General features: G+C 47.2%; 2 protein-coding genes across 3 annotated transcripts in view; both read right to left on the bottom strand.

Moving 5' to 3' along the window:
* Positions 1 to 1699: 1699 nt before the first annotated feature.
* Positions 1700 to 14724, bottom strand: scaf1 (SR-related CTD-associated factor 1). Its single transcript, XM_042000954.1, is given in 7 exon segments — positions 1700 to 2067; positions 2140 to 2268; positions 2340 to 2645; positions 3655 to 3737; positions 6967 to 9404; positions 9406 to 10388; positions 14555 to 14724. Coding segments are annotated over 6 exon segments (4026 nt in total). The 5' UTR covers positions 10317 to 10388; positions 14555 to 14724; the 3' UTR covers positions 1700 to 1908.
* Positions 14725 to 17490: 2766 nt separating this feature from the next.
* Positions 17491 to 20351, bottom strand: part of abcc1 (ATP-binding cassette, sub-family C (CFTR/MRP), member 1) — a 35990-nt gene continuing 33129 nt past the window's right edge. For both annotated transcript variants that reach the window (XM_042000945.1, XM_042000937.1), the window contains exons 30-31: positions 18384 to 18578; positions 17491 to 18316 (exon numbers count right to left, since the gene is read on the bottom strand). In XM_042000945.1, the coding sequence (XP_041856879.1) occupies positions 18208 to 18316; positions 18384 to 18578 (304 nt within the window). In that variant the 3' untranslated portion in view covers positions 17491 to 18207. The remainder of the gene's footprint in view (positions 18317 to 18383; positions 18579 to 20351) is intronic.

Raw genomic sequence — 20351 nt, 5'->3', positions numbered from 1 at the left:
GGGTCAGAAGAGAGATTTGACGGACTCTGAAAAGTCAAAAATAGTGAGATGTCTTGCAGAGGGATGCAGCACTCTTAAAATTGCCAAGCTTTTGAGGCGTGTTCATCGAACAATCAAGCGTTTCATTCAGAATAGTCAACAGGGTCGCAAGAAGCGTGTTGAAAAAACAAGGCGCAAAATAACTGTCCATGAACTGAGGAAAATCAAGCGTGAAGCTGCCAAGATGCCATTGGCCACCAGTTTTGCCAAATTTCAGAGCTGCAACATCACTGGAGTGCCAAGAAGCACAAGGTGTGCAATACTCAGGGACATGGACAAGGTAAGGAAGTCTGAAAAACGACCACCACTGAACAAGACACACAAGATAAAAGGTCAAGACTGGGCCAAGAAATATCATAAGACTGATTTTTCTAAGGTTTTATGGACTGATGAAATGAGAGTGAGTCTTGATGGGCCAGATGGATGGGCCCGTGGCTGGATCAGTACAGGGCAGAGAGCTCCACTCCGACTCAGACGCCAGCAAGGTGGAGGTGGGGTACTGGTATGGGCTGGTATCATCAAAGATGAGCTTGTGGGACCTTTTCGGGTTGAGGATGGAGTCAAGCTCAACTCCCAGTCCTACTGCCAGTTTCTGGAAGACACCTTCTTCAAGCAGTGGTACAGGAAGAAGTCAGCATCGTTCAAGAAAAACATGATTTTCATGCAGGACAATGCTCCATCACACGCATCCAAGTACTCCACTGCGTGGCTGGCCAGAAAAGGTCTAAAAGAAGAAAAAATAACGACATGGCCTCCTTGTTCACCTGATCTTAACCCCATAGAGAACCTGTGGTCCCTCATCAAATGTGAGATCTACAGGGAGGGAAAACAGTACACCTCTCTGAACAGGGTCTGGGAGGCTGTGGTTGCTGCTGCACACAATGTTGATCGTGAACAGATCAAGACACTGACAGAATCTATGGATGGCAGGCTTTTGAGTGTCCTCACAAAGAAAGGTGGTTATATTGGTCACTGATTTGGTTTTGTTTTGTTTTTGAATGCCAGAAATGTATATTTGTAAATTTTGAGTTGTTATATTGGTTTCCCTGGTGAAAATAAAAAAGTGAAATGGGTATATATTTGGTTTTTGTTAAGTTGCCTAATAATTATACACAGTAATAGTCACCTGCACACACAGATATCCTCCTAAGATACTAAAACTAAAATAGCCCCACTCCAACTTCCAAAAATATTCAGCTTTGATATTTATGAGTCTTTTGTGTTCATTGTGAACATAGTTGTTGTTCTATAATAAAATTAATCCTCAAAAATACAACTTGCCTAATAATTCTGCACATACTGTAGACTCTTGACATGGTCACAGTTCTGGATCCAGTTTAGTTTTTTACTGATTTCATGTAAAAAAAAAATTTCTGAGATTTTTTGGGGTTTGCATGTAATGAGTCTGTATATTCGTTTCTCCTTTTAGGTCGAATTACTGAAATAAATTAAGTTTTGTGCGACATTCTAATAGTTTGAGCTTCACCTGTAAATTTTTCAGCATTCATTCATAAACGTTTCTATCATCCAGCTTCTGGAAGGATCCATCTACACGTACAACTGCCGCTTTATGTTTTCTGTCACCGAATAAAAAAAATAAAGAGTTGCTGCGAAAAGCAAATCTAGTAAAACCAGGGAAAAAAAAAACAAAAAACAAGACTGGGTTGGAAAACATTTATGTTTTGTGGGTGTTTTCTAAGTTCCTGGATGTCAGTAACATGCAGACGATACAGAGACAGAAGAAGTAGGAGCATCACTCCATCCTGCCTGGAGGAGGCCTGTTGCCATAGCAACAAAACCGGTTTATATGTCAGATATATTTACAGTTAGGACTGAAGGAGCAGACAGACAGGAAGGATAAAAACAGCATCAGGCGGAGGAGTGCAGCGCTCCCGACTCCCGGTCATCCCTCTCCTCTTCGTTCATCTTGCGTCCGTGTTTCCGGAAGTACTTGTAGCGCTGCACGTACAGTTTCACCAGGTTGCTGACTTTCACTGGGTTGATCTCTCCGGTGCGGCTGTGGCAGATCTGAAACGGATGCAGAGGGATTAGACGGTCTTGACCCGATCCAGGACTTGGTTTCGGAGCACTGAAGCTGACCTTATGCACGGCTTTCCTGAGGATGTCCTTGTACTCGTCCTTGTTGATGTCCTTGCGCTGATAGTAAGGTTTGATGGCGAGCTTCACCTCCTCCACCGCCCGCTCCTGCGTGTGCAGCTTCTTCAGATACTGAGAAAAACCAGACATGTTGAGACCAGCAGGAAAGAAGACTTTCACATAAAACCAAAGAAAACCTGCACCTTATCTGGGTCTTTGCTCTCATTCTCCCATCCTGTGTCACCAGAGCTCCCAGTCACTCCTGACAGCCCCACAGGCATGATGGGGGGTGGGGTCTGAGCACACCCACCCCCCATGGAGGAGTGCAGGTGGGTGGGTGGAGTTGTAGTGCAGCCAACCAATGGGAGGGAATTGTGGAGGATGAACTGGGCTGGGCTCAAACCAGGAGGTGGGGGCACAGCAGGAGGTGGGGGGATCTGTGAGGATGAGGGAGCTGCAGAAGGCGGGGCATGCTGCTGGGACTGGCTCTGATTGGCCTGGGACAGGATCTGATGGAGAAACGGGACAAAGTTACTGTGGAGGTGTTTTAGAACAAAAAATTCTTTTCTTGCAGATCTTGAGGAAATATTTTTACATCTTCCTCAACAAAACATGTTCTGACATCCTGAACTTCCAGGTCCATCTTTGTGGAACCAGAACTCCCAGTTTCTCCTCTACCTTCATCTACCCTCTTCATCAGGACCGCCTTCTAGTACCGGGTCGTCCTCTTCATCAGGTCCGCCTTCTAGTACCAGGTCGTCCTCTTCATCAGGACCACCTTCTAGTACCGGGTCGTCCTCTTCATCAGGTCCGCCTTCTAGTACCAGGTCGTCCTCTTCATCAGGACCACCTTCTAGTACCGGGTCGTCCTCTTCATCAGGACCGCCTTCTAGTACCGGGTCGTCCTCTTCATCAGGTCCGCCTTCTAGTACCGGGTCGTCCTCTTCATCAGGACCACCTTCTAGTACAGGGTCGTCCTCTTCATCGGGTCCGCCTTCTAGTACCGGGTCGTCCTCTTCATCAGGACCACCTTCTAGTACCGGGTCGTCCTCTTCATCGGGTCCACCTTTTAGTACCGGGTCGTCCTCTTCATCGGGACCACCTTCTAGTACGGGGTCGTCCTCTTCATCAGGACCACCTTCTAGTACCGGGTCGTCCTCTTCATTTTGGAGTCCAGTGAACTCGTAGTCATGTTCTAGAAAGCAGGTGGAGATGATCTGAGCTTTGTGACATGGTGCATTATCCTGCTGGAAGTAGCCATTAATTTAAATTTAAAGTTCGGACGTTTATTTCTCTAATTATCAGTAACTGTGGCAGCTTAAATGAAAACCATTAATCTAAAACCAGCTGTCTGTATTGTAACTGGTTTTAGTGTACAGGAAGAAACTCAGCTTCACTCCATCGGAGCTACAGACATCCATCTAGAGAGCAACTCCACTTGGGAACCTGGAATCTGCTGCAGAAGTGTGGTGTAAAACCAAACATTTCTTCAGAAGGAAGACGAGGTTCACGTCTCACCTGGCTGGTCGCCTGAATGAACTCCTGTGCTTTTGCCCTGCTGGCGATGTTGGCCTCCTCCATTTTGAAGAGCAGAGCAGTCACTGAGTGGAGGAACGACTGAGGTCATTATTTCAAGAAAAACATCTCATATCAGCAGCATTCTTATTTAGCGGTCTTAGCATTAGCAGCTAATGCGGGAGCCCCAGGTCTTAATGCTGGACACATTAGACGGATATGCAGACAATTTCATCCGTCTTCTGCGTCGGCTCGTCGCACAATGCGGTATGTTTTCAGGGAGCTTAGCTATCTGTTGTTTGACGCAAAACACAGAGCAATACCACCAGAAACCACGGGGGCAGTGCTGAGCAGAACAGCTGACATACAACCAGCGAAAGAAACAAACCAGAGAAGAAGAAGATCAGGAAGACGACGAAGCAGAACCGCCAAATAAAAAGCACCCGAAGAAGAAGATTCATGAAGTCACGTCGCCATAGCGCAGGGAGCGATGCTACCGCTGTCTTTCTTTTGTACAGGGATGCTTCCCGAATCTGTTTGCTGTACATTTTTTTCTTTTTAAAACAAAGTTTGCAGTTTTGGTTTAATATGTTTGTACTCCTCTTCTATTACAAAAACATTTATAGAAACATTCGTTACTTTTTCATTACTTGCTAAACCCTAGAATTACATTATCTGACACAAGAACACCTTACAAATATTCGTATGTGGAATAGTACAGCCCATCTTTCTAGGAAAGTCAACAAAGGACAAAAGATTCCTTGCAAGGATTACATTCGGTCGTCTGCACTCTGATATTTGTTGTGTACTGAGCCGTTCGGTACTCTGTGCAATCTGAGTCAGTGGGTGACGGCATCTTGCCCAGGAACTCTTTCTAACTATTGATGCCATCAGGGGTTGACAGAGCAACGGTGACATGCCAAAAGGTTGGCGTCTCCATCCACTGTCTGTCTCCATTCTCCTGGTGCACCATCAGTGCCCTGACGACCTGAAGGTGACCGTGCATCACTGTCTCCCATTAGTGTGAAGCTGAAGTAGCCTTTGTAGTTATGAAAACTGGGAAAGCCACAAAGTCGTCCTTAAGCCCAGTAAAAAAAAGCATGGCACGTTTGTCTGATAACGCAACGCACAGTTGCAGAACCCAGCTAATAGCTTGCTGCTAGCGCTTGTTGGCTAGTTCCTGATGCAAGACAGCGTAGGGTCACAGCAAGCCGTTCGGCCTCACTCACCGGTGCAATGTGTGAGTTTCCGTTTCGGATGCGTCTGGAAACGCGGTGATGCAAGTCGTCGAAGGCGCCATTGGACATCAGAAAATATTGAAGGTGCCGCTCGTCATAAATTGCTTCTTTTTGTCTCTTCCTGAGAGTTCGCATTATTATAATTTCCTCCACCGTCACCATGTTCGCTGCTGTCTGAAACTGTTTCTCCTTCGTGGTTTACTTCTTTGGTGTTTTTGGAAACATCTCTATAGCGGTGCATTACTGCCACCTACACGGAAGTGAACTCTGAACTTGGTACTGCCCACTTTTGGATGAACTGACTTGACTTAGTACCCACTGAAACATAATAGACACACGGAAGTTTGAGGGCGGCGATGTATGACGATATTGTCCGTCTTTTGCATATCTGTCTTCTGCTTCGATTATAAATGGGCCTTTAGTGTTAACTGGTAATGTGGGAGCCTGCATTCTTAGCATTAGCAGCTAATCTGGGGGTCTGCGGTCTTAGCTTTAGCTGCTAATGATGGTGCCTGGGATCTTAGCATTACCTGCTAAAGCGGGAGCCAACATTAGCGCTAGCAGCCAATGATGGAGTCTGCAGTCTTGGCGTGAACAGCTAACGTTGGAGCTCAAGGTCTTTGTGTTAGCAGCTAATGTTGGAACCAGCAGCCTTAAGCCCAATTTCTGCACCCTTACGTACGTAAATACCAACGTCCGCTTCAAACGTTGTCATGGCTGTTAAGTAAGTTCCTCCACTAGGGGGCAGTGTTGAGTTCACGTTTATTCCCATGAGCCGTTCTCAGTTTCAGACAGCGTCGCTATGAAGTTGTTTCCAACCACCCAGCACGCCCCAAACACTCACATATAGTCTTTCTTCAAAAGCTCGCACAATTTCTACAGTTGTTGTCCTCGTCTTTATTCTTCTTCTGCATTTTTGTTCCTTTTACTGATCCTCTTCTTCGTCTCCGGTTTGTTTCTCTTGCTGGTTGCACATCAGCTATTTTGCTCAGCACTACCCCGTGATTTCCAGTGGTGTCTTCTGCGTCAAGCGACAGATAGCTAAGCTCCCTGAAAACGGACCAAATTATGCCATGAACCGACGCAGAAGATGGATGAAATTGTCCAACCATCTACATATCCGTCTTCTGCATCGAGCATAAATGGGCCTTTAGCATTAGTTGCTAATGCAGGAGCCGGTGGTCGTAGCATTAGCAGCTAATGTTGGAGCTAATAAGCTACTGAACAGACTACACATTGTTTTATGTTGTTTATAGTCTGACTTCCACGCCGTTCTGTTTTTGTTTACACAAGACGTCGAAAAGATGGAAGTGATGCAGTTTTTTGCACATGCTCAGATGTAAAAAGTTTAAATAGAGATATATATCAGATATATGGGTCTACATGCAACAAGGCGCCGTGCAACAAGAGGTTGTCTTGCTTTGTGGTTTGGTGGCTTTGTCTCTATGGTGTCTAGTTTTTAACAAGTTATCTCTGTTACTGTATGACTTTTTTCTCACCTTTTAGACTGATGGATAATTGTTTTTTCTTTTTCTTTATGTTTTTCTTTATTCCAGGGGGCATTTGTAAAATCTAGCCAAGAAGAACTGATGAAAATTAGCCCTTTGTCTAAATCCAGAAAATTTAGAAGTGTTTTATATATATATATATATATATATATATATATATATATATATATATATATATATATATATATATATGCTCTGTCCCCGTTAAATAAAAATTTTAATAAAAAAAAAAAAAAACTGATGACGCAATCAGATTATCGCAGTTATCTAATTTCTCGTAATCAAATTTCGGTGTCTACTTGACCTCTTACATTATCTGATAACTGATATCTGGTGTCATGGAAACAGGCTCATGTAGACAGCATAGTCCGATAACGAGAAATCAGATTAACATCCCGAGATTCCTCCCCAATAATCTGTCTTCTTCCTGCATGTAGACCAGTGTGTCTGAATTATTCGGTTTTATTTATTAAGTTATCTTTTCAGAAAATATGAAATATGAAATTTGAATCATGATGGAAGTGGTTTTCCTACCCATCAGCCCTGTGCAGCTCTCAGGAGGAACTTACATGCTAGAACTCCTCCGGTCGTGCAGTCCACCCCAGTCTGCAAACTCCAGGGGAGGGTGGATGCAGCTGGAGGGGGGGGAGGAGGAGGAGGCTTGCTGGCAGAGGAGGAGGAGACCGAGGATGAGGAGGAGGGGTCAGATGAAGACAGAGGCAGGGAAGCGAGACCACAGCCTGCTGATGAAGACGAGCTTGGAGGCGAAGCCAGAGTTTTCAGTTCATCGTCTGGAGGGGGGGGCTTGGCAGTGGGTGTAGACAGAGTGTGGCTAAGGCTAGGTCCCTGGAGGGGGGGTGGACTGGACGGACTGGAGGCCAGGGGGGCTGGGCTGGTCTCAGTTGGACAGTCCTCCGCCAGGAAAGACGGGTCTGGTGTCTTACAGCTGCTGTCCACAGTCTGAGAGTCTGGTGAAGACTCCCTGGTGTCCCGACAAGGAGGGTTAGAGGGTGGAGGTGTGTGTGGTGGGGAGGAAGAGGGGGGGAGCACGCTGGTAGAGGAGGATGAGGACGAGGATGAGGAGCAGGGTACAGGACCAGGTTGTCCAGTCTGTGGACTGACGGACTTGCTGCCCTCTCCACTGGCTGACTGGACTTCGAAGGACGCTCTGTCCCAGGACTCAGACGCAGCTTTGGTTTGGCTGCCATCTCCGGCCATCATTCCGGTCGCTCCTTCCTTCTCCCTCGTCTTCTTGGCAAGACGACGGCGGCGCTTGGTTGCCAGGGATGACGAGGGGGAGGAAGCGGAGGAGGAGGTGGATGTGATGGAGCTGGGTTTGGTTTTCTTGGGTTTCAGTCCAGGGGTGGTGGTTAAGGATGATGACGGTGCCGCCAGAATGCTCCGTTTTCCCACACTGGTAAGGTCCTTGCTGCGGCCCCCAAGAGAAAGTGGCTCCGAACACGGTTTGAGGAACGGTGACCTGCTTTCGTTATCTCTACAGAACACTACAGCAATGGAGCCGCCCACCACTGAGCTCCCAGCGCCCCCTCCTGTACCTCCGGACCCGAGGAGGTCCATGCTCAGCTTCCCAGCTCCGACCGAAGCCCCCGTGGTACTGCTCACCCCTTCACGGACCAGCACTGACACTTTGGACTGGAGCTTCCCTTTCCGACTGCTGCTGCTCTCCTTCTTGGATTTCCCAGAGCGACACAGATCCTTTCTGCTGCCTTTGTCCCGGTCTTTGTCCTTCCCCATCTTACGGGCTCTCTTCACCGATGGCAGCCCTGGCGAGACGGAGGCGGAGCCTGAAGTGACTGTCAGAGAGGACAAGCATTTTCTGGTGGTTCTGTTGGAAGAAGGTTCCAACTTCTGTAGTGCGCGAGACTTCTTTTTTGGGCGATTTTGTCCAGACTTGGTGATGGCTTTGGGGCTGGGGATGGCTGGTTCTGGAGGCAGAGCAGCGGGAGGCGTGTCCTCTAAGGAAGGGTAATCAGAGTCCAAAGCTTCGCCGTCCAATGACAACATGTCGATCTCCAGCTTGTCAGAGTAGCGATCTGACACGTAGCTGTGATACCTCGGAGGAGAGAGCGACCGTGAACGGCTGCGACTCCCCAGGTCCTCCGTGTCTCCAGCAGAATGCCACTTCCTCTTCTTCCTCTTGTGGGGTTCGATGCCCTGGATGGGACGGCAGGGGGACGCCGGGGTGAGTCTCGGGGAGCCGGGTACGGTGGTGGTGGTAGTGGTGGTGGTGACCGTGATGGTTCGCTTGATGGCAAAGAGGTCGGATCCGTTGAGGTCTTGGATGGATGGAGGGACAACAGGACGGCCGTCCCGTCGGCGTTCCCTCTCAGGGAGCCGGTCTCGGCTGTTCTCCCTCTTTTCCCGGCTTCTTTTGGACCTCTTGGAGGGGCCCCGCTCCCTGCTGCTTGAACGTCGTTTGGCCTTCCTGGAGCTGGAATCTCGTACTTTTTCACTTCTTCTGTGGCTGCTGCTGCTATTGTGATCCCGGTCTCTGTCTCTATCCCGGCCTCTGTCTTTATCCCTGTCTTTGTCTCGGTCTCTGGTTCTGTCTCTGTCTTTGTCCCTTTCCTTCTCTCTGTGTCTTTCTTCCGATAAGCTTGAAAAGGAGCGCCTGGAGTGTCCTCCTTTCCTTGAAGAGTTACAGGATCTGGACGCCTCCGGGCTGCTGTGCCGTCTCTTCTTCCTCTTCCGACTGCTGCTCCTGCTGCTCCTCCTTTCTTTAACTTCTTTTCCAGCTTTATGTCCTCGCTCCTTGTCTTTGCCCCTCTCCTGATCCCCTTCCTTCCCCTTCCTTTTCTTTTTTCTCCTGACTTCCTTCTCCCCAGCTTTCCTATCCTTGCTTTTCTCCTGCTCGCGGTCCTTGGAGCTCCTGGAGAACTTGTGGTTCTGGCTGGTTTGTTCTGCAGGAGGTGTGAGAGGGGAGGGGGGAGGGGAAGCCTGAGGGAGGGAGGTGGGAGGTGGTAACGGCTGAGGAGAGAGGGGGGGGGGGAGCAGAAAACAATCTTTTTTTCCTCCTGCTGACGAGCTTCTTCCTCAGATCTTCCACTCCGACCGGGGGCTCTTCCTCCAGCTCCCGGTCATCCTCCCAGATTCCCTCAGTGCACACGGACACAAATCCGTCTCCATCCAGCACCCGGAGGATGCGCTCCGGCTTTGATCCGAAGAAGGAGACGTTGGAGGTGCTCGGAGGGAGTACTTCTTCAGCAGCTCTCTTGTTGGTCGCATCTCTGCCAGCAGCTCCAACGATCTCCCCCTCCTCGATCTCTGAATGGTCAGAGTCGGTCTTCTCTGCCTGGCCTCTGCTACCTTCAGCTCTCCTCAGAGGCAGCTGGGTGGCCGGACGGGTGCTTGGCAGGTCCATTAAGGTGGAATCTGGAGGTTCTTCGTCATCTTTCTCCTCCTCCTCCACCTTCTCGTTTCCCTCCGCTTCCCTGCCTCTGTCGCTCCTGTCATCTATGTCTGAAGCTGGAGAGCCAGTGGGGTCAAAAGGGTCGTATTTCTCCCCTTCCCCCTCCTCCCCCTCTACCCTTCTCTCCTTATCTCCATCACTTGGACTGAAAGGATCGTACATCTCCCTTTTCCTGCCATTGTCTTCACAGTCAGCACTTGGTTTCATCGACCTGGAGGTAAAACAATCCAGACAGGCAGAGTTGGATGAAGGTGTAGCAACAGACATTCTGACCACCTCTCTCTGACGGCTTACATGGTTCCTGTAAGCTGTTGGGTCGCCATGGTGAGAGGAGGATGTGGACAGTGGTGAAGATGGAGCAGAGGAAGGAGATGACACCGATAAGGTGGGTGAGCACAAAGGAGGGCTCTGGGATTTCAGTCTAACGTCTCCTTGAGAAGAGGAGGCAGCTGGCCTCCGTTTGAAGCCTGGTGTTGGAGTCAAGTCCATGGACCAGAAAAACTGGTGGAGAAGTCAGCCTGAAGGCAACTCGAGGATGGAGAAAAGGATCCAGGAGAAATCCTAGAAGAAAGGAAAAAAAGTTTTACACACACAGAGTTACAGAGATTTTCACCAAAATAACATAACATCCATCTGGAGTCCGAGTCGACTCTCATGTCCTGTAATGACGTCTGTGTAGGTGTGAGGTGCTTCACTGAGATCACTGTGGCTGTGATGTAGGACTGCAGAGTTAATCAGATATTTACATTCATGGTGATATCAGCATGGAGATCGCAACACATCACAACAACGGCCTGAACTGCCCTAAATCATCCTTAATTGATTCCTTTAAGGTTCTAAACAGTGCTGTGTGTTTGTGCTTCGTGTGTTAACGGTGGATCAGATGGTTTTTCATGGCTGCTCCACGTAGACGCTTCACGGAGGAGCTCCACGTAGACGCTCCACGTAGACGCTTCACGGAGGAGCTCCACGTAGACGCTTCACGGAGGAGCTCCACGTAGACGCTTCACGGAGGAGCTCCACGTAGACGCTCCACGTAGACGCTTCACGGAGGAGCTCCACGTAGACGCTTCACGGAGGAGCTCCACGTAGACGCTTCACGGAGGAGCTCCACGTAGACGCTCCACGTAGACGCTTCACGGAGGAGCTCCACGTAGACGCTCCACGTAGACGCTTCACGGAGGAGCTCCACGTAGACGCTCCACGTAGACGCTTCACGGAGGAGCTCCACGTAGACGCTCCACGTAGACGCTTCACGGAGGAGCTCCACGTAGACGCTCCACGGAGACGCTTCACATAGACGCTCCATGGAGGAGCTCCACGGAGACGCTCCACGGAGGAGCTCCACGTAGACGCTCCACGTAGACGCTTCACGGAGGAGCTCCATGTAGACGCTTCACGGAGGAGCTCCACGTAGACGCTCCACGTAGACGCTTCACGGAGGAGCTCCACGTAGACGTTCCACGTAGACGCTCCACGTAGACGCTTCACGGAGGAGCTCCACGTAGACGCTTCACGTAGACGCTCCACGGAGGAGCTCCACGGAGACGCTTCACGTAGACGCTCCACGTAGACGCTCCACGTAGACGCTTCACGGAGGAGCTCCATGTAGACGCTTCACGTAGACGCTCCACGGAGACGCTCCACGGAGGAGCTCTGCGTAGACGCTCCAAAAACAGTTTCGCCCGTGGGCACCCAGACTCTTGAATGCACATGTGTGACCTCAGTAAATCCAAGGACAACCTCATCTGCACCTCAGACATCTTTCTACACGTATTTCTGTATGTCAGTACATTTTATTGCAATTCACTATGTGCAATATATATACATATATATATTTTTTTTTTGACGATGGAGTTTCAACTCCCATTTCTAGCAGAGCTTCAACCATGTCCCAGGTGAGGCGGGAGACACTGAGTCCGAGTTGGCTGTGTTCTGTACCTCTATTGTTGAGGCGGCCAGCCGCAGCTGTCGTGGCGGTAACCCCCGAACTCGTTGGTGGACACCGGCAGTAAGGGTTGCCGTCAAGCTGAAGAAGGAGTGCTATCGGGCCTTTTTGGCCTGTGGGACTCCAGAGGCAGCTGATGGGTATCGGTGGGCTAAGCGGAGTGCAGCTTCGGCGGTCGCTAAGACAAAAGCTCGGGCATGGGAGGAGTTTGGAGAGGCCATGGAGAATGACTTCCAGAAGGCTTCGAGGAGATTCTGGTCTAGCATCCGGTGGCTCAGGAGGGGAAAGCAGTGCTCCGTCAACACTGTGTACAGTGGGGATGGAGGGCTGCTGACCTCTACTCGTGACGTTGTGAGGCGGTGGAGGGAATACTTCGAAGACCTTCTCAATCCAACCAACACGTCTTCCGATGAGGATGCAGAGTCTGGGGTAGCTGGTGCTGGCTCTCCTATCTCTGGGGCTGAGGTCGCTGAGGTGGTTAAAAAGCTCCTCGGTGGCAGGGCTCCGGGGGTGGATGAGGTCCGCCCAGAGTTACTTAAGGCTCTGGATGCTGTAGGATTGTCTTGGTTGACACGCCTCTGCAGCACTGCATGGACATCGGGGACAGTTCCCCTGGACTGGCAGACTGGGATGTTGGTTCCCCTCTTCAAAAAGGGGGACCGGAGGGTGTGCTCCAACTACAGGGGGATCACACTCCCCAGCCTCCTTGGTAAGGTCTATTCAGGGGTGCTGGAGAGGAGGGTCCGTCGGATAGTCAAACCTCGGATTGAGGAGTAGCAGTGTGGTTTTCGTCCCGGTCGTGGAACAGTGGACCAGCTCTACACCCTCTTCAGGGTCTTTGAGGGGACATGAGAGTTTACCCAACCAATCTACATGTGTTTTGTGGATTTGGAGAAGGCATTCGACCGTGTCCCTCGGGGACTCCTGTGGGGGGTACTCCGAGTGCCAGAAACTGCTGAAATGACTTAGGATCAGGTAGGTGTCCTACTGAAACCTTTATCAATATCTGGATAGTAGATCGTGATTAGCATTCTAAATCTTTCAATAAGACCACAAAAAGAAGAAAAAATGAGATAAAGCTAATGAAGCACATGTTCAGCAAGCAGCTCGCGAGCATTATAGGAAGGACCTGAAAGCAAAAAGCAAAACAAAAAGAAACTAAACCTTCATCTTAGAGAACAGACAAAGTTCCATCATAATAATCTAAACAACCAAATGTTTCAGTATTTTCATTGTTACTCTTCTTCATACTTGAGTTTTCTAGTACTTTAGTTTTAAACATGTTTTTAAATGAAGAAAGTCAACGACACCTTTTACACAAGTTAACACCTCTAACACAAACACGTTTCAGCCTTAATTTGTTCTTTTCTTTTTGTCTGTCCCTTCAAATCACATCAACTCCCTGACCTCAGTTTGTATTAAAAAAAACACCCAAACCAAACTATTAATAGGTAATGAAAACCCTTGAAGTGTAAGAAAACCTTCCAGAAGCATGAACGAGACTTATAGCCCAGCGTGAAATCGCACGAGGAATACAAGAAACAAAGAGACAGTGATGCTTCCAGGCTGGGAAGCATCCCCTCAGGGGCAGAGCCACTCTGGGCTGAAACTGGGCTGTACTGGAAGAGTTTAACATCCCAGAGGCAGGCATCCACCACAGAGCTGGATTTTACCAGGACACCTACTGGTTAAAAACATTCCAGGCTTTTCCTGGCTACATGCCGATGTGCCCTTGGGAAAAACACTGAGCCCCACGTTGCCTCCTGATGTCGGGGTATGAAAGTGTGTGTGAATGGGTGAATGTGAAATACAGTGTGAAGCGCTTTGAGTGGTCAACATGACTGGAAAAGTGCTGTATAAGTAGAGTCCGTTCAGCGCTTCATGCATGGGGAGGTTTCTCCCTCTCTTCCAACAATCTGTCAGCTGCTCCACAGAAAATACCACGTTGGATTGATGTTATTCAGATGGAAGAAAAGCATCCAGCCTCCTGTAGGGAGCTGGGAGCAGATCTGGTTCAGTTTAATGATGCTGAAGACGCTCCTAGAGGGATCTTTGTGGCACAGCATGGAAACCTGTAGGATAGCTCATCTGTTTCTCCTGTTGTCCCCATCAGTTAGGTTGATCAGGAAACCTATTTTTAATCCATTTTGAACCCACTCGTTGCTGCATTTGGTCCTTATCACACACACTAAGTGTGTATGTGTGGACTGTTGCTGCTGCGCTCCACAGCGAGTTGAAGTAATGATGAAATGCTGTTGAGGGGAGTAAAGTCTAAATAAGATTAATAGAGGAATATTGTTGTGTAAGTAAACATACAGAAAGGGTGAGGTAGCTTTAGATCCGGGTTTCTGAATCCAGGTCCTCGGGACCCGGCATGTTGTAGAGGTAAAAACACGGATGTTATTCTGCTGGTTGAGACAAACGTTCAGTTTACAGCTTACGGGTTTAATGCTGGTGTTGTTTTTACTTTTCTGTGGGTTAAAATAAAGCGGTATTTGTTTTAGTAACACTTTCTATATCTGTGCTAATCAATATTAGCATTTTTATTGATAATATAAGGTTAGCTAAAACCGCTAGCTTGTTAACATTTACAAACCCTTTAATATATCATATAATCTAAAATCCGCGTTGACGGCTGCCCTAAAATATATTTAATTTGTTTAGAGGTGCACATTTGTTTCAGTATTTTGTCTAACGAAGGTATTCAGTTAGCAAGGAGGCTAATTTAGCTTGATGGTTCCTGAGAATATGCAGGAAGAGCTGTAAGCTAGCAACTTACCTTCAGTCCGCGACTAGAACCTCCGTCTTGGATTTATTAGTCACAGTTAATAAGAGAGTTGATCAGTTATTTAAACAACCCATCCACCGCTTTTTGTCGGGTTAAAAGCAAACCCCTATTTCATTAGCAGCCGCCATCTTCCTCAGCTCGAAACCGGACGACAAAGAATTCTGGGAAACTGAGTTTTCAGCGAATCGTTGCGCGTCCCCGCTGCGGGAACCTGCAGACTTTGAGAATTTATCCACGCTCATTATTATTATTATTATCAGCATTATTATTATTATTATTATTAATAATGATAATCTTTAGTTCAGTTTTTTGTCATTGATTGAGAAAAAACGAATAGAGTACATTTGAAAAAGTAGGCTAGAGTAACTAAATCATTTAATTTAGAAAAACGGAAAAGTTTTGTATATTCTCATTAAATTAAGAAAAGTAAACTTTTTGGTAAAATTAATTCAGAAGTCTCATTAATGAAGAACAAACACATTTTAGTATTAAAAAAAACTATCTAAAGAGTTTTAATTATTGTCAATTCCATAAAATCAAAGATGAAACTGAAAATATTTAATTTGGAAACTAAACAGATTTTTAAAACTTCTTGAAAATCATAATTCAGAAATAAACTGAAAAAAATATTTTTTTTTGTAAAATTATTTAATTCAGAACATGTGAAAAAAAGATTCTTACATAAAAAATCTTAAGAAAAAAAAGTTTGTTTCCAAAATTCTTGCAAATAAAAATTTGATTCAGAAAAAAGGGCAAAAATTTTACAAATAGTTGAAATTAATTAATCAATTCAGAATAAAACAAACTGAAAAATAAATGTTTTGTAAAATTGTGTAACACTGAAATTCTAAAAAGGGAAACAACCTTTTTCCTAATTTTGTGAAAAACTTTTTACAATAAAAACACAAATTTATATTTTCAAACGAAACAGTTTTTATTTCAGAGTTGTTTACACAACGCATCACGTTTACTCCCCATAATCACAGAAAAGAAAATGCTTCGTCCTGTCTGGGAACGCTTTTCACTCCAACTTTTACTGTTTAAAGCACAAACGTCACGTCGTGATTACAATCAGCTGTTCAGCAGAAGACAACAAGGCAACGACCCAAATGACCGGTGCCTTGCATCTGAGGCCACATCATCCTGTCCTGCCCCACACTTTACCAACCAGTCTGCCCAGTATGGACCAGGAGTCGGGTGAAAGCCTCTGTTCAGATTTCCATTCTCTGGAGGGGAAAATGAACGAAAAAATGAGCTCCTGCAGTCTCAAACAGAAACAATTATAAACCAGCTGCACTACAAACATCTTCAGTTTCACTAAATGTCCAGACTATAAATTCTCTTAATCAGAAAACATCTAAATTTGGCAATAAGTCTCAAATGTTCCCAGAAAAAAGAAAAGCTGAGAAAAGTGTCTCAGCTGAGTATTATTCAACATTCAGCACATATCCCAGCAACCACAGACATGCCAACGAACTGCTGTCAGCTCTTTTAAAACCTGTTTGTACCCTGTTGCCATGCAACCATAGCTTTGTGATGCATGGACTAAGAGCCGGAAAGTCAAAGATATGTTGATCCACATTCAGCATCTTCTCAGGGGCTGGACGTTGGTGGGGGGTCTGCAGAGTCCCCTCACAGCCAGACGGGTCCTGGTCTGAATCCCAGCTGGGATGTGAGTTTGCATGTCTTCCCTCTGAGCATGTGTGGCAGATATTCTGCCATGTGTTAAGGTTAACTGCTTCTAAACGGACCCTTGGAGTGGGTGTATGATGGTCCCTGATGGACCTGCAACCCGTTCAGGATGCATCCCGTCTCTCGTCTCCTACAATCCTGCAGTGTGGGGACAGGAAATGGATGGATGGTTCCATTTAAGAGCCACAACTTGGTCCGGACTTTTTCCCCAGGATCACGCTGAGACGAGACTCTTCGTTGTGGGTTTCTGGGCGTAAAGACGGTGAGCAGCGAATGGAAAGCACCAACATCACTCAGATTTGTAGGAAAATTACAAAAAATGTTCCTGATTCATGTAAAGCTCCACAGAAATGAAGAAAGACTAAATAAAAGCTCAGATTCACTCAGAACATCAGTGTTTGACAAAATGGAAACACATGTCCCCTCAGCCTCATCATCCTCATCCTGTCCCCTCAGCCTCATCATCCTGTCCCACCATCCTCATTCTGTCCCCTCAGCCTCAGCATCCTCATCCTGTCCCCTCAGCCTCATCATCCTCATCCTGTCCCCTCAGCCTCATCATCCTGTCCCCTCAGCCTCATCATCCCCATCCTGTCCCCTCAGCCTCATCATCCTCATCCTGTCCCCTCAGCCTCATCATCCCCATCCTGTCCCCTCAGCCTCATCATCCTCATCCTGTCCCCTCAGCCTCATCATCCTGTCCCACCATCCTCATTCTGTCCCCTCAGCCTCAGCATCCTGTCCCACCATCCTCATTCTGTCCCCTCGGCCTCATCATCCCCATCCTGTCCCCTCAGCCTCATCATCCTGTCCCACCATCCTCATTCTGTCCCCTCAGCCTCAGCATCCTGTCCCACCATCCTCATTCTGTCCCCTCGGCCTCATCATCCCCATCCTGTCCCCTCAGCCTCATCATCCTGTCCCATCATCCTCATTCTGTCCCCTCATCCTGTCCCATCATCCTCATCCTGTCCCACCATCCTCATTCTGTCCCCTCATCCTGTCCCACCATCCTCATTCTGTCCCCTCAGCCTCATCATCCTGTCCCATCATCCTCATTCTGTCCCCTCATCCTGTCTCACATCCTCATCCTGTCCCACCATCCTCATTCTGTCCCCTCATCCTGTCTCACCATCCTGTCCTATCATCCTCATCTTGTCCCACCATCCTCATCCTGTCCCATCATCCTCATCCTGTCCCACCATCCTCATCCTGTCCCCTCATCCTGTCCCACCATCCTGTCCCTTTATCCTCATCCTGCAGGAATTCACACACACACACGCACACACACAATAAATAAAAAGCTCAGCGTAGGCTAGCAGTCTGCTGGAGGCTTGTGCGTTTGCTTCGTGATTGTTGTGTTATTGTTGTGATGCTGGTACAAACCACCAGTCTAACTGGTGGTTTGTGATGCACCTCTTCTGCATCCCTGTCAATCAAACACTTGAACCACTTCCCCTGCTTTCTGACGTTAAAATGAAGGCGGCTACAGATTAAACCGACTGCTATGAGAAAAAAAGACATAATATACACAATGAATCACATTTTTCTACATTTCAGCCTGTTTTTGGTGTTGAAGCATGGCCAGGGCTACACGATGATCTGACCGTATCCACGCTCCAACCACGGCTGACAGTTTAAACCTGCAGCGTAAAGCTAGTGAAGGCAGCATTTGGCACAAGCTAGTCCCAGACTTCCTGGACACATTTCAGGTCCTCTGCTGGATCGGCCTCCGTGTGGGAAGCAGGGAATACCGAGAGACGTTTTGGGCTGAACAAGAGGAAACACGGCCGTTTGTTTCAGGCAGAATCAAACCGCCGGGTTAAATGAGGTTTTAGGGTGAAGCGTGCAGAGCTAAACCCTAATTCCCAACAAGCCCCTTTCATCTCCGTCTTCCACCTGCTGTCCTGTGGAAGGGAGCCTGAGGAGCTGCCAGACTGACTCCTCCGGCTTCAGACCAGCCCGGCGTCCTTGGCCATTTCGTAAAAAGCTCCCTTCTGAGCGATGAGGTTGGAGGGTGAGTCAAACTCTGACATCTGGCCTTTCTCCAACACCAGGACCCTGCAGGAGACAGAAGAGGTGTGAGCGGGATAATGAAGGATACCAGGAGCAGAAACCAGACATGTACCTGGTGTAGTCCATGATGGTGTTGAGGCGATGAGCTATGGTCAGGACGGTGCAGTCCTCAAACTGGGAGCGGATGGTGGACTGGATCAGGTTGTCCGTCTCCATGTCTACAGCAGCCGTGGCCTCATCCAGCACCAGGACTTTGGTCTTCCTCAGCAGAGCTCTGGCCAGACACAGCAGCTGCCGCTGACCCACACTGAAGGAAAACACATTTAATCATACTAGGAGCTAACAGAACCAGCAGTAGACCATAAGTCTTCAGATGCTCCTGATCTGGTTGATCTTTGGGGGCAAAGGGCCGGATGCTGTCCTTGTCATTAAACTTAACTGGCTCCTTAAGCATCATGAGAAATGGATCATGATTAGAGATGTTCCTGCTACGATTATAATAAAAAATAATCCTGATATTACAAACATCAAGATTATTCTGCGTTAATATCTGATCACTATAAAAGTGTAAAACCACGAAAACAACGAAGAAGAACCATGGCAACAGCCAGAAAAATGAAGAAGAACCATGACAACAGCCGGAAAAACGAAGAATAACCATGACAACAGCCGGAAAAATGAAGAAGAACCATGACAACAGCCGGAAAAATGAAGAGGAACCATGACAACAGCCGGAAAAATGAAGAAGAACCATGGCAACAGCCGGAAAAATGAAGAAGAACCATGGCAACAGCCAAAGAAATGAAGAAGAACCATGACAACAGCCGGAAAAATGAAGAACCATGGTAACAGCCAGGAAAAACGAAGAATAACCATGACAACAGCCGGAAAAATGAAGAACCATGGTAACAGCCGGAAAAACGAAGAATAACCATGACAACAGCCGGAAAAATGAAGAAGAACCATGACAACAGCCGGAAAAATGAAGAACCATGGTAACAGCCGGAAAAATGAAGAAGAACCATGGCAACGGCTGAAAAAATGAACAAGAACCATGACAACAGCCGGAAAAATGAAGACGAACCATGGCAACAGCTGAAAAAATTAACAAGAACCATGACAACAGCCGGAAAAATGAAGAAGAACCATGGCAACAGCTGAAAAAATGAAGAAGAACCATGACAACAGCCAGAAAAATTAAGAAGAACCATGGCAACAGCTGAAAAAATGAAGAAGAACCATGATAACAGCCAGAAAAATGACGAAGAACCATGGCAACAGCCGAAAAAATGAAGAAGAACCATGACAACAGCTGGAAAATTGAAGAAGAACCATGGCAACAGCCGGACAAATGAACAAGAACCATGACAACAGCCGGAAAAATGAAGAACCACGGTAACAGCTGGAAAAATGAAGAACCATGGTAACAGCCGTAAAAACGAAGAACCATGGCAACAACCAGAAAAATGAAGAAAAACCATGGCAACACCAGAAAAATGAAGAAGAACCATGGCAACAGCCGAAAAAATTTAGAAGAACCATGGCAACAGCCAGAAAAATAAAGAAGAACCATGGTAACAGGCGAAAAAATTTAGAAGAACCATGGCAACAGCTGGAAAAATGAAGAAGAACCATGGCAACAGCCAAAGAAATGAAGAAGAACCATGACAACAGCCGGAAAAATGAAGAACCACGGTAACAGCTGGAAAAATGAAGAACCATGGTAACAGCCGGAAAAACGAAGAACCATGGCAACAACCAGAAAAATGAAGAAAAACCATGGCAACACCAGAAAAATGAAGAAGAACCATGGCAACAGCCGAAAAAATTTAGAAGAACCATGGCAACAGCCAGAAAAATAAAGAAGAACCATGGTAACAGCCAGAAAAATAAAGAAGAACCATGGTAACAGGCGAAAAAATTTAGAAGAACCATGGCAACAGCTGGAAAAATGAAGAAGAACCAGGGCAACAGCCAAAGAAATGAAGAAGAACCATGACAACAGCCGGAAAAATGAAGAACCACGGTAACAGCTGGAAAAATGAAGAACCATGGTAACAGCCGGAAAAACGAAGAACCA

This window comes from Melanotaenia boesemani, chromosome 2, assembly GCF_017639745.1.
Source record: "Melanotaenia boesemani isolate fMelBoe1 chromosome 2, fMelBoe1.pri, whole genome shotgun sequence".
NCBI lineage: Eukaryota > Metazoa > Chordata > Actinopteri > Atheriniformes > Melanotaeniidae > Melanotaenia > Melanotaenia boesemani.
The sequence above is the reverse complement of the archived record's forward strand: the minus strand, read 5'-3'. Positions and strand labels throughout refer to the sequence as shown.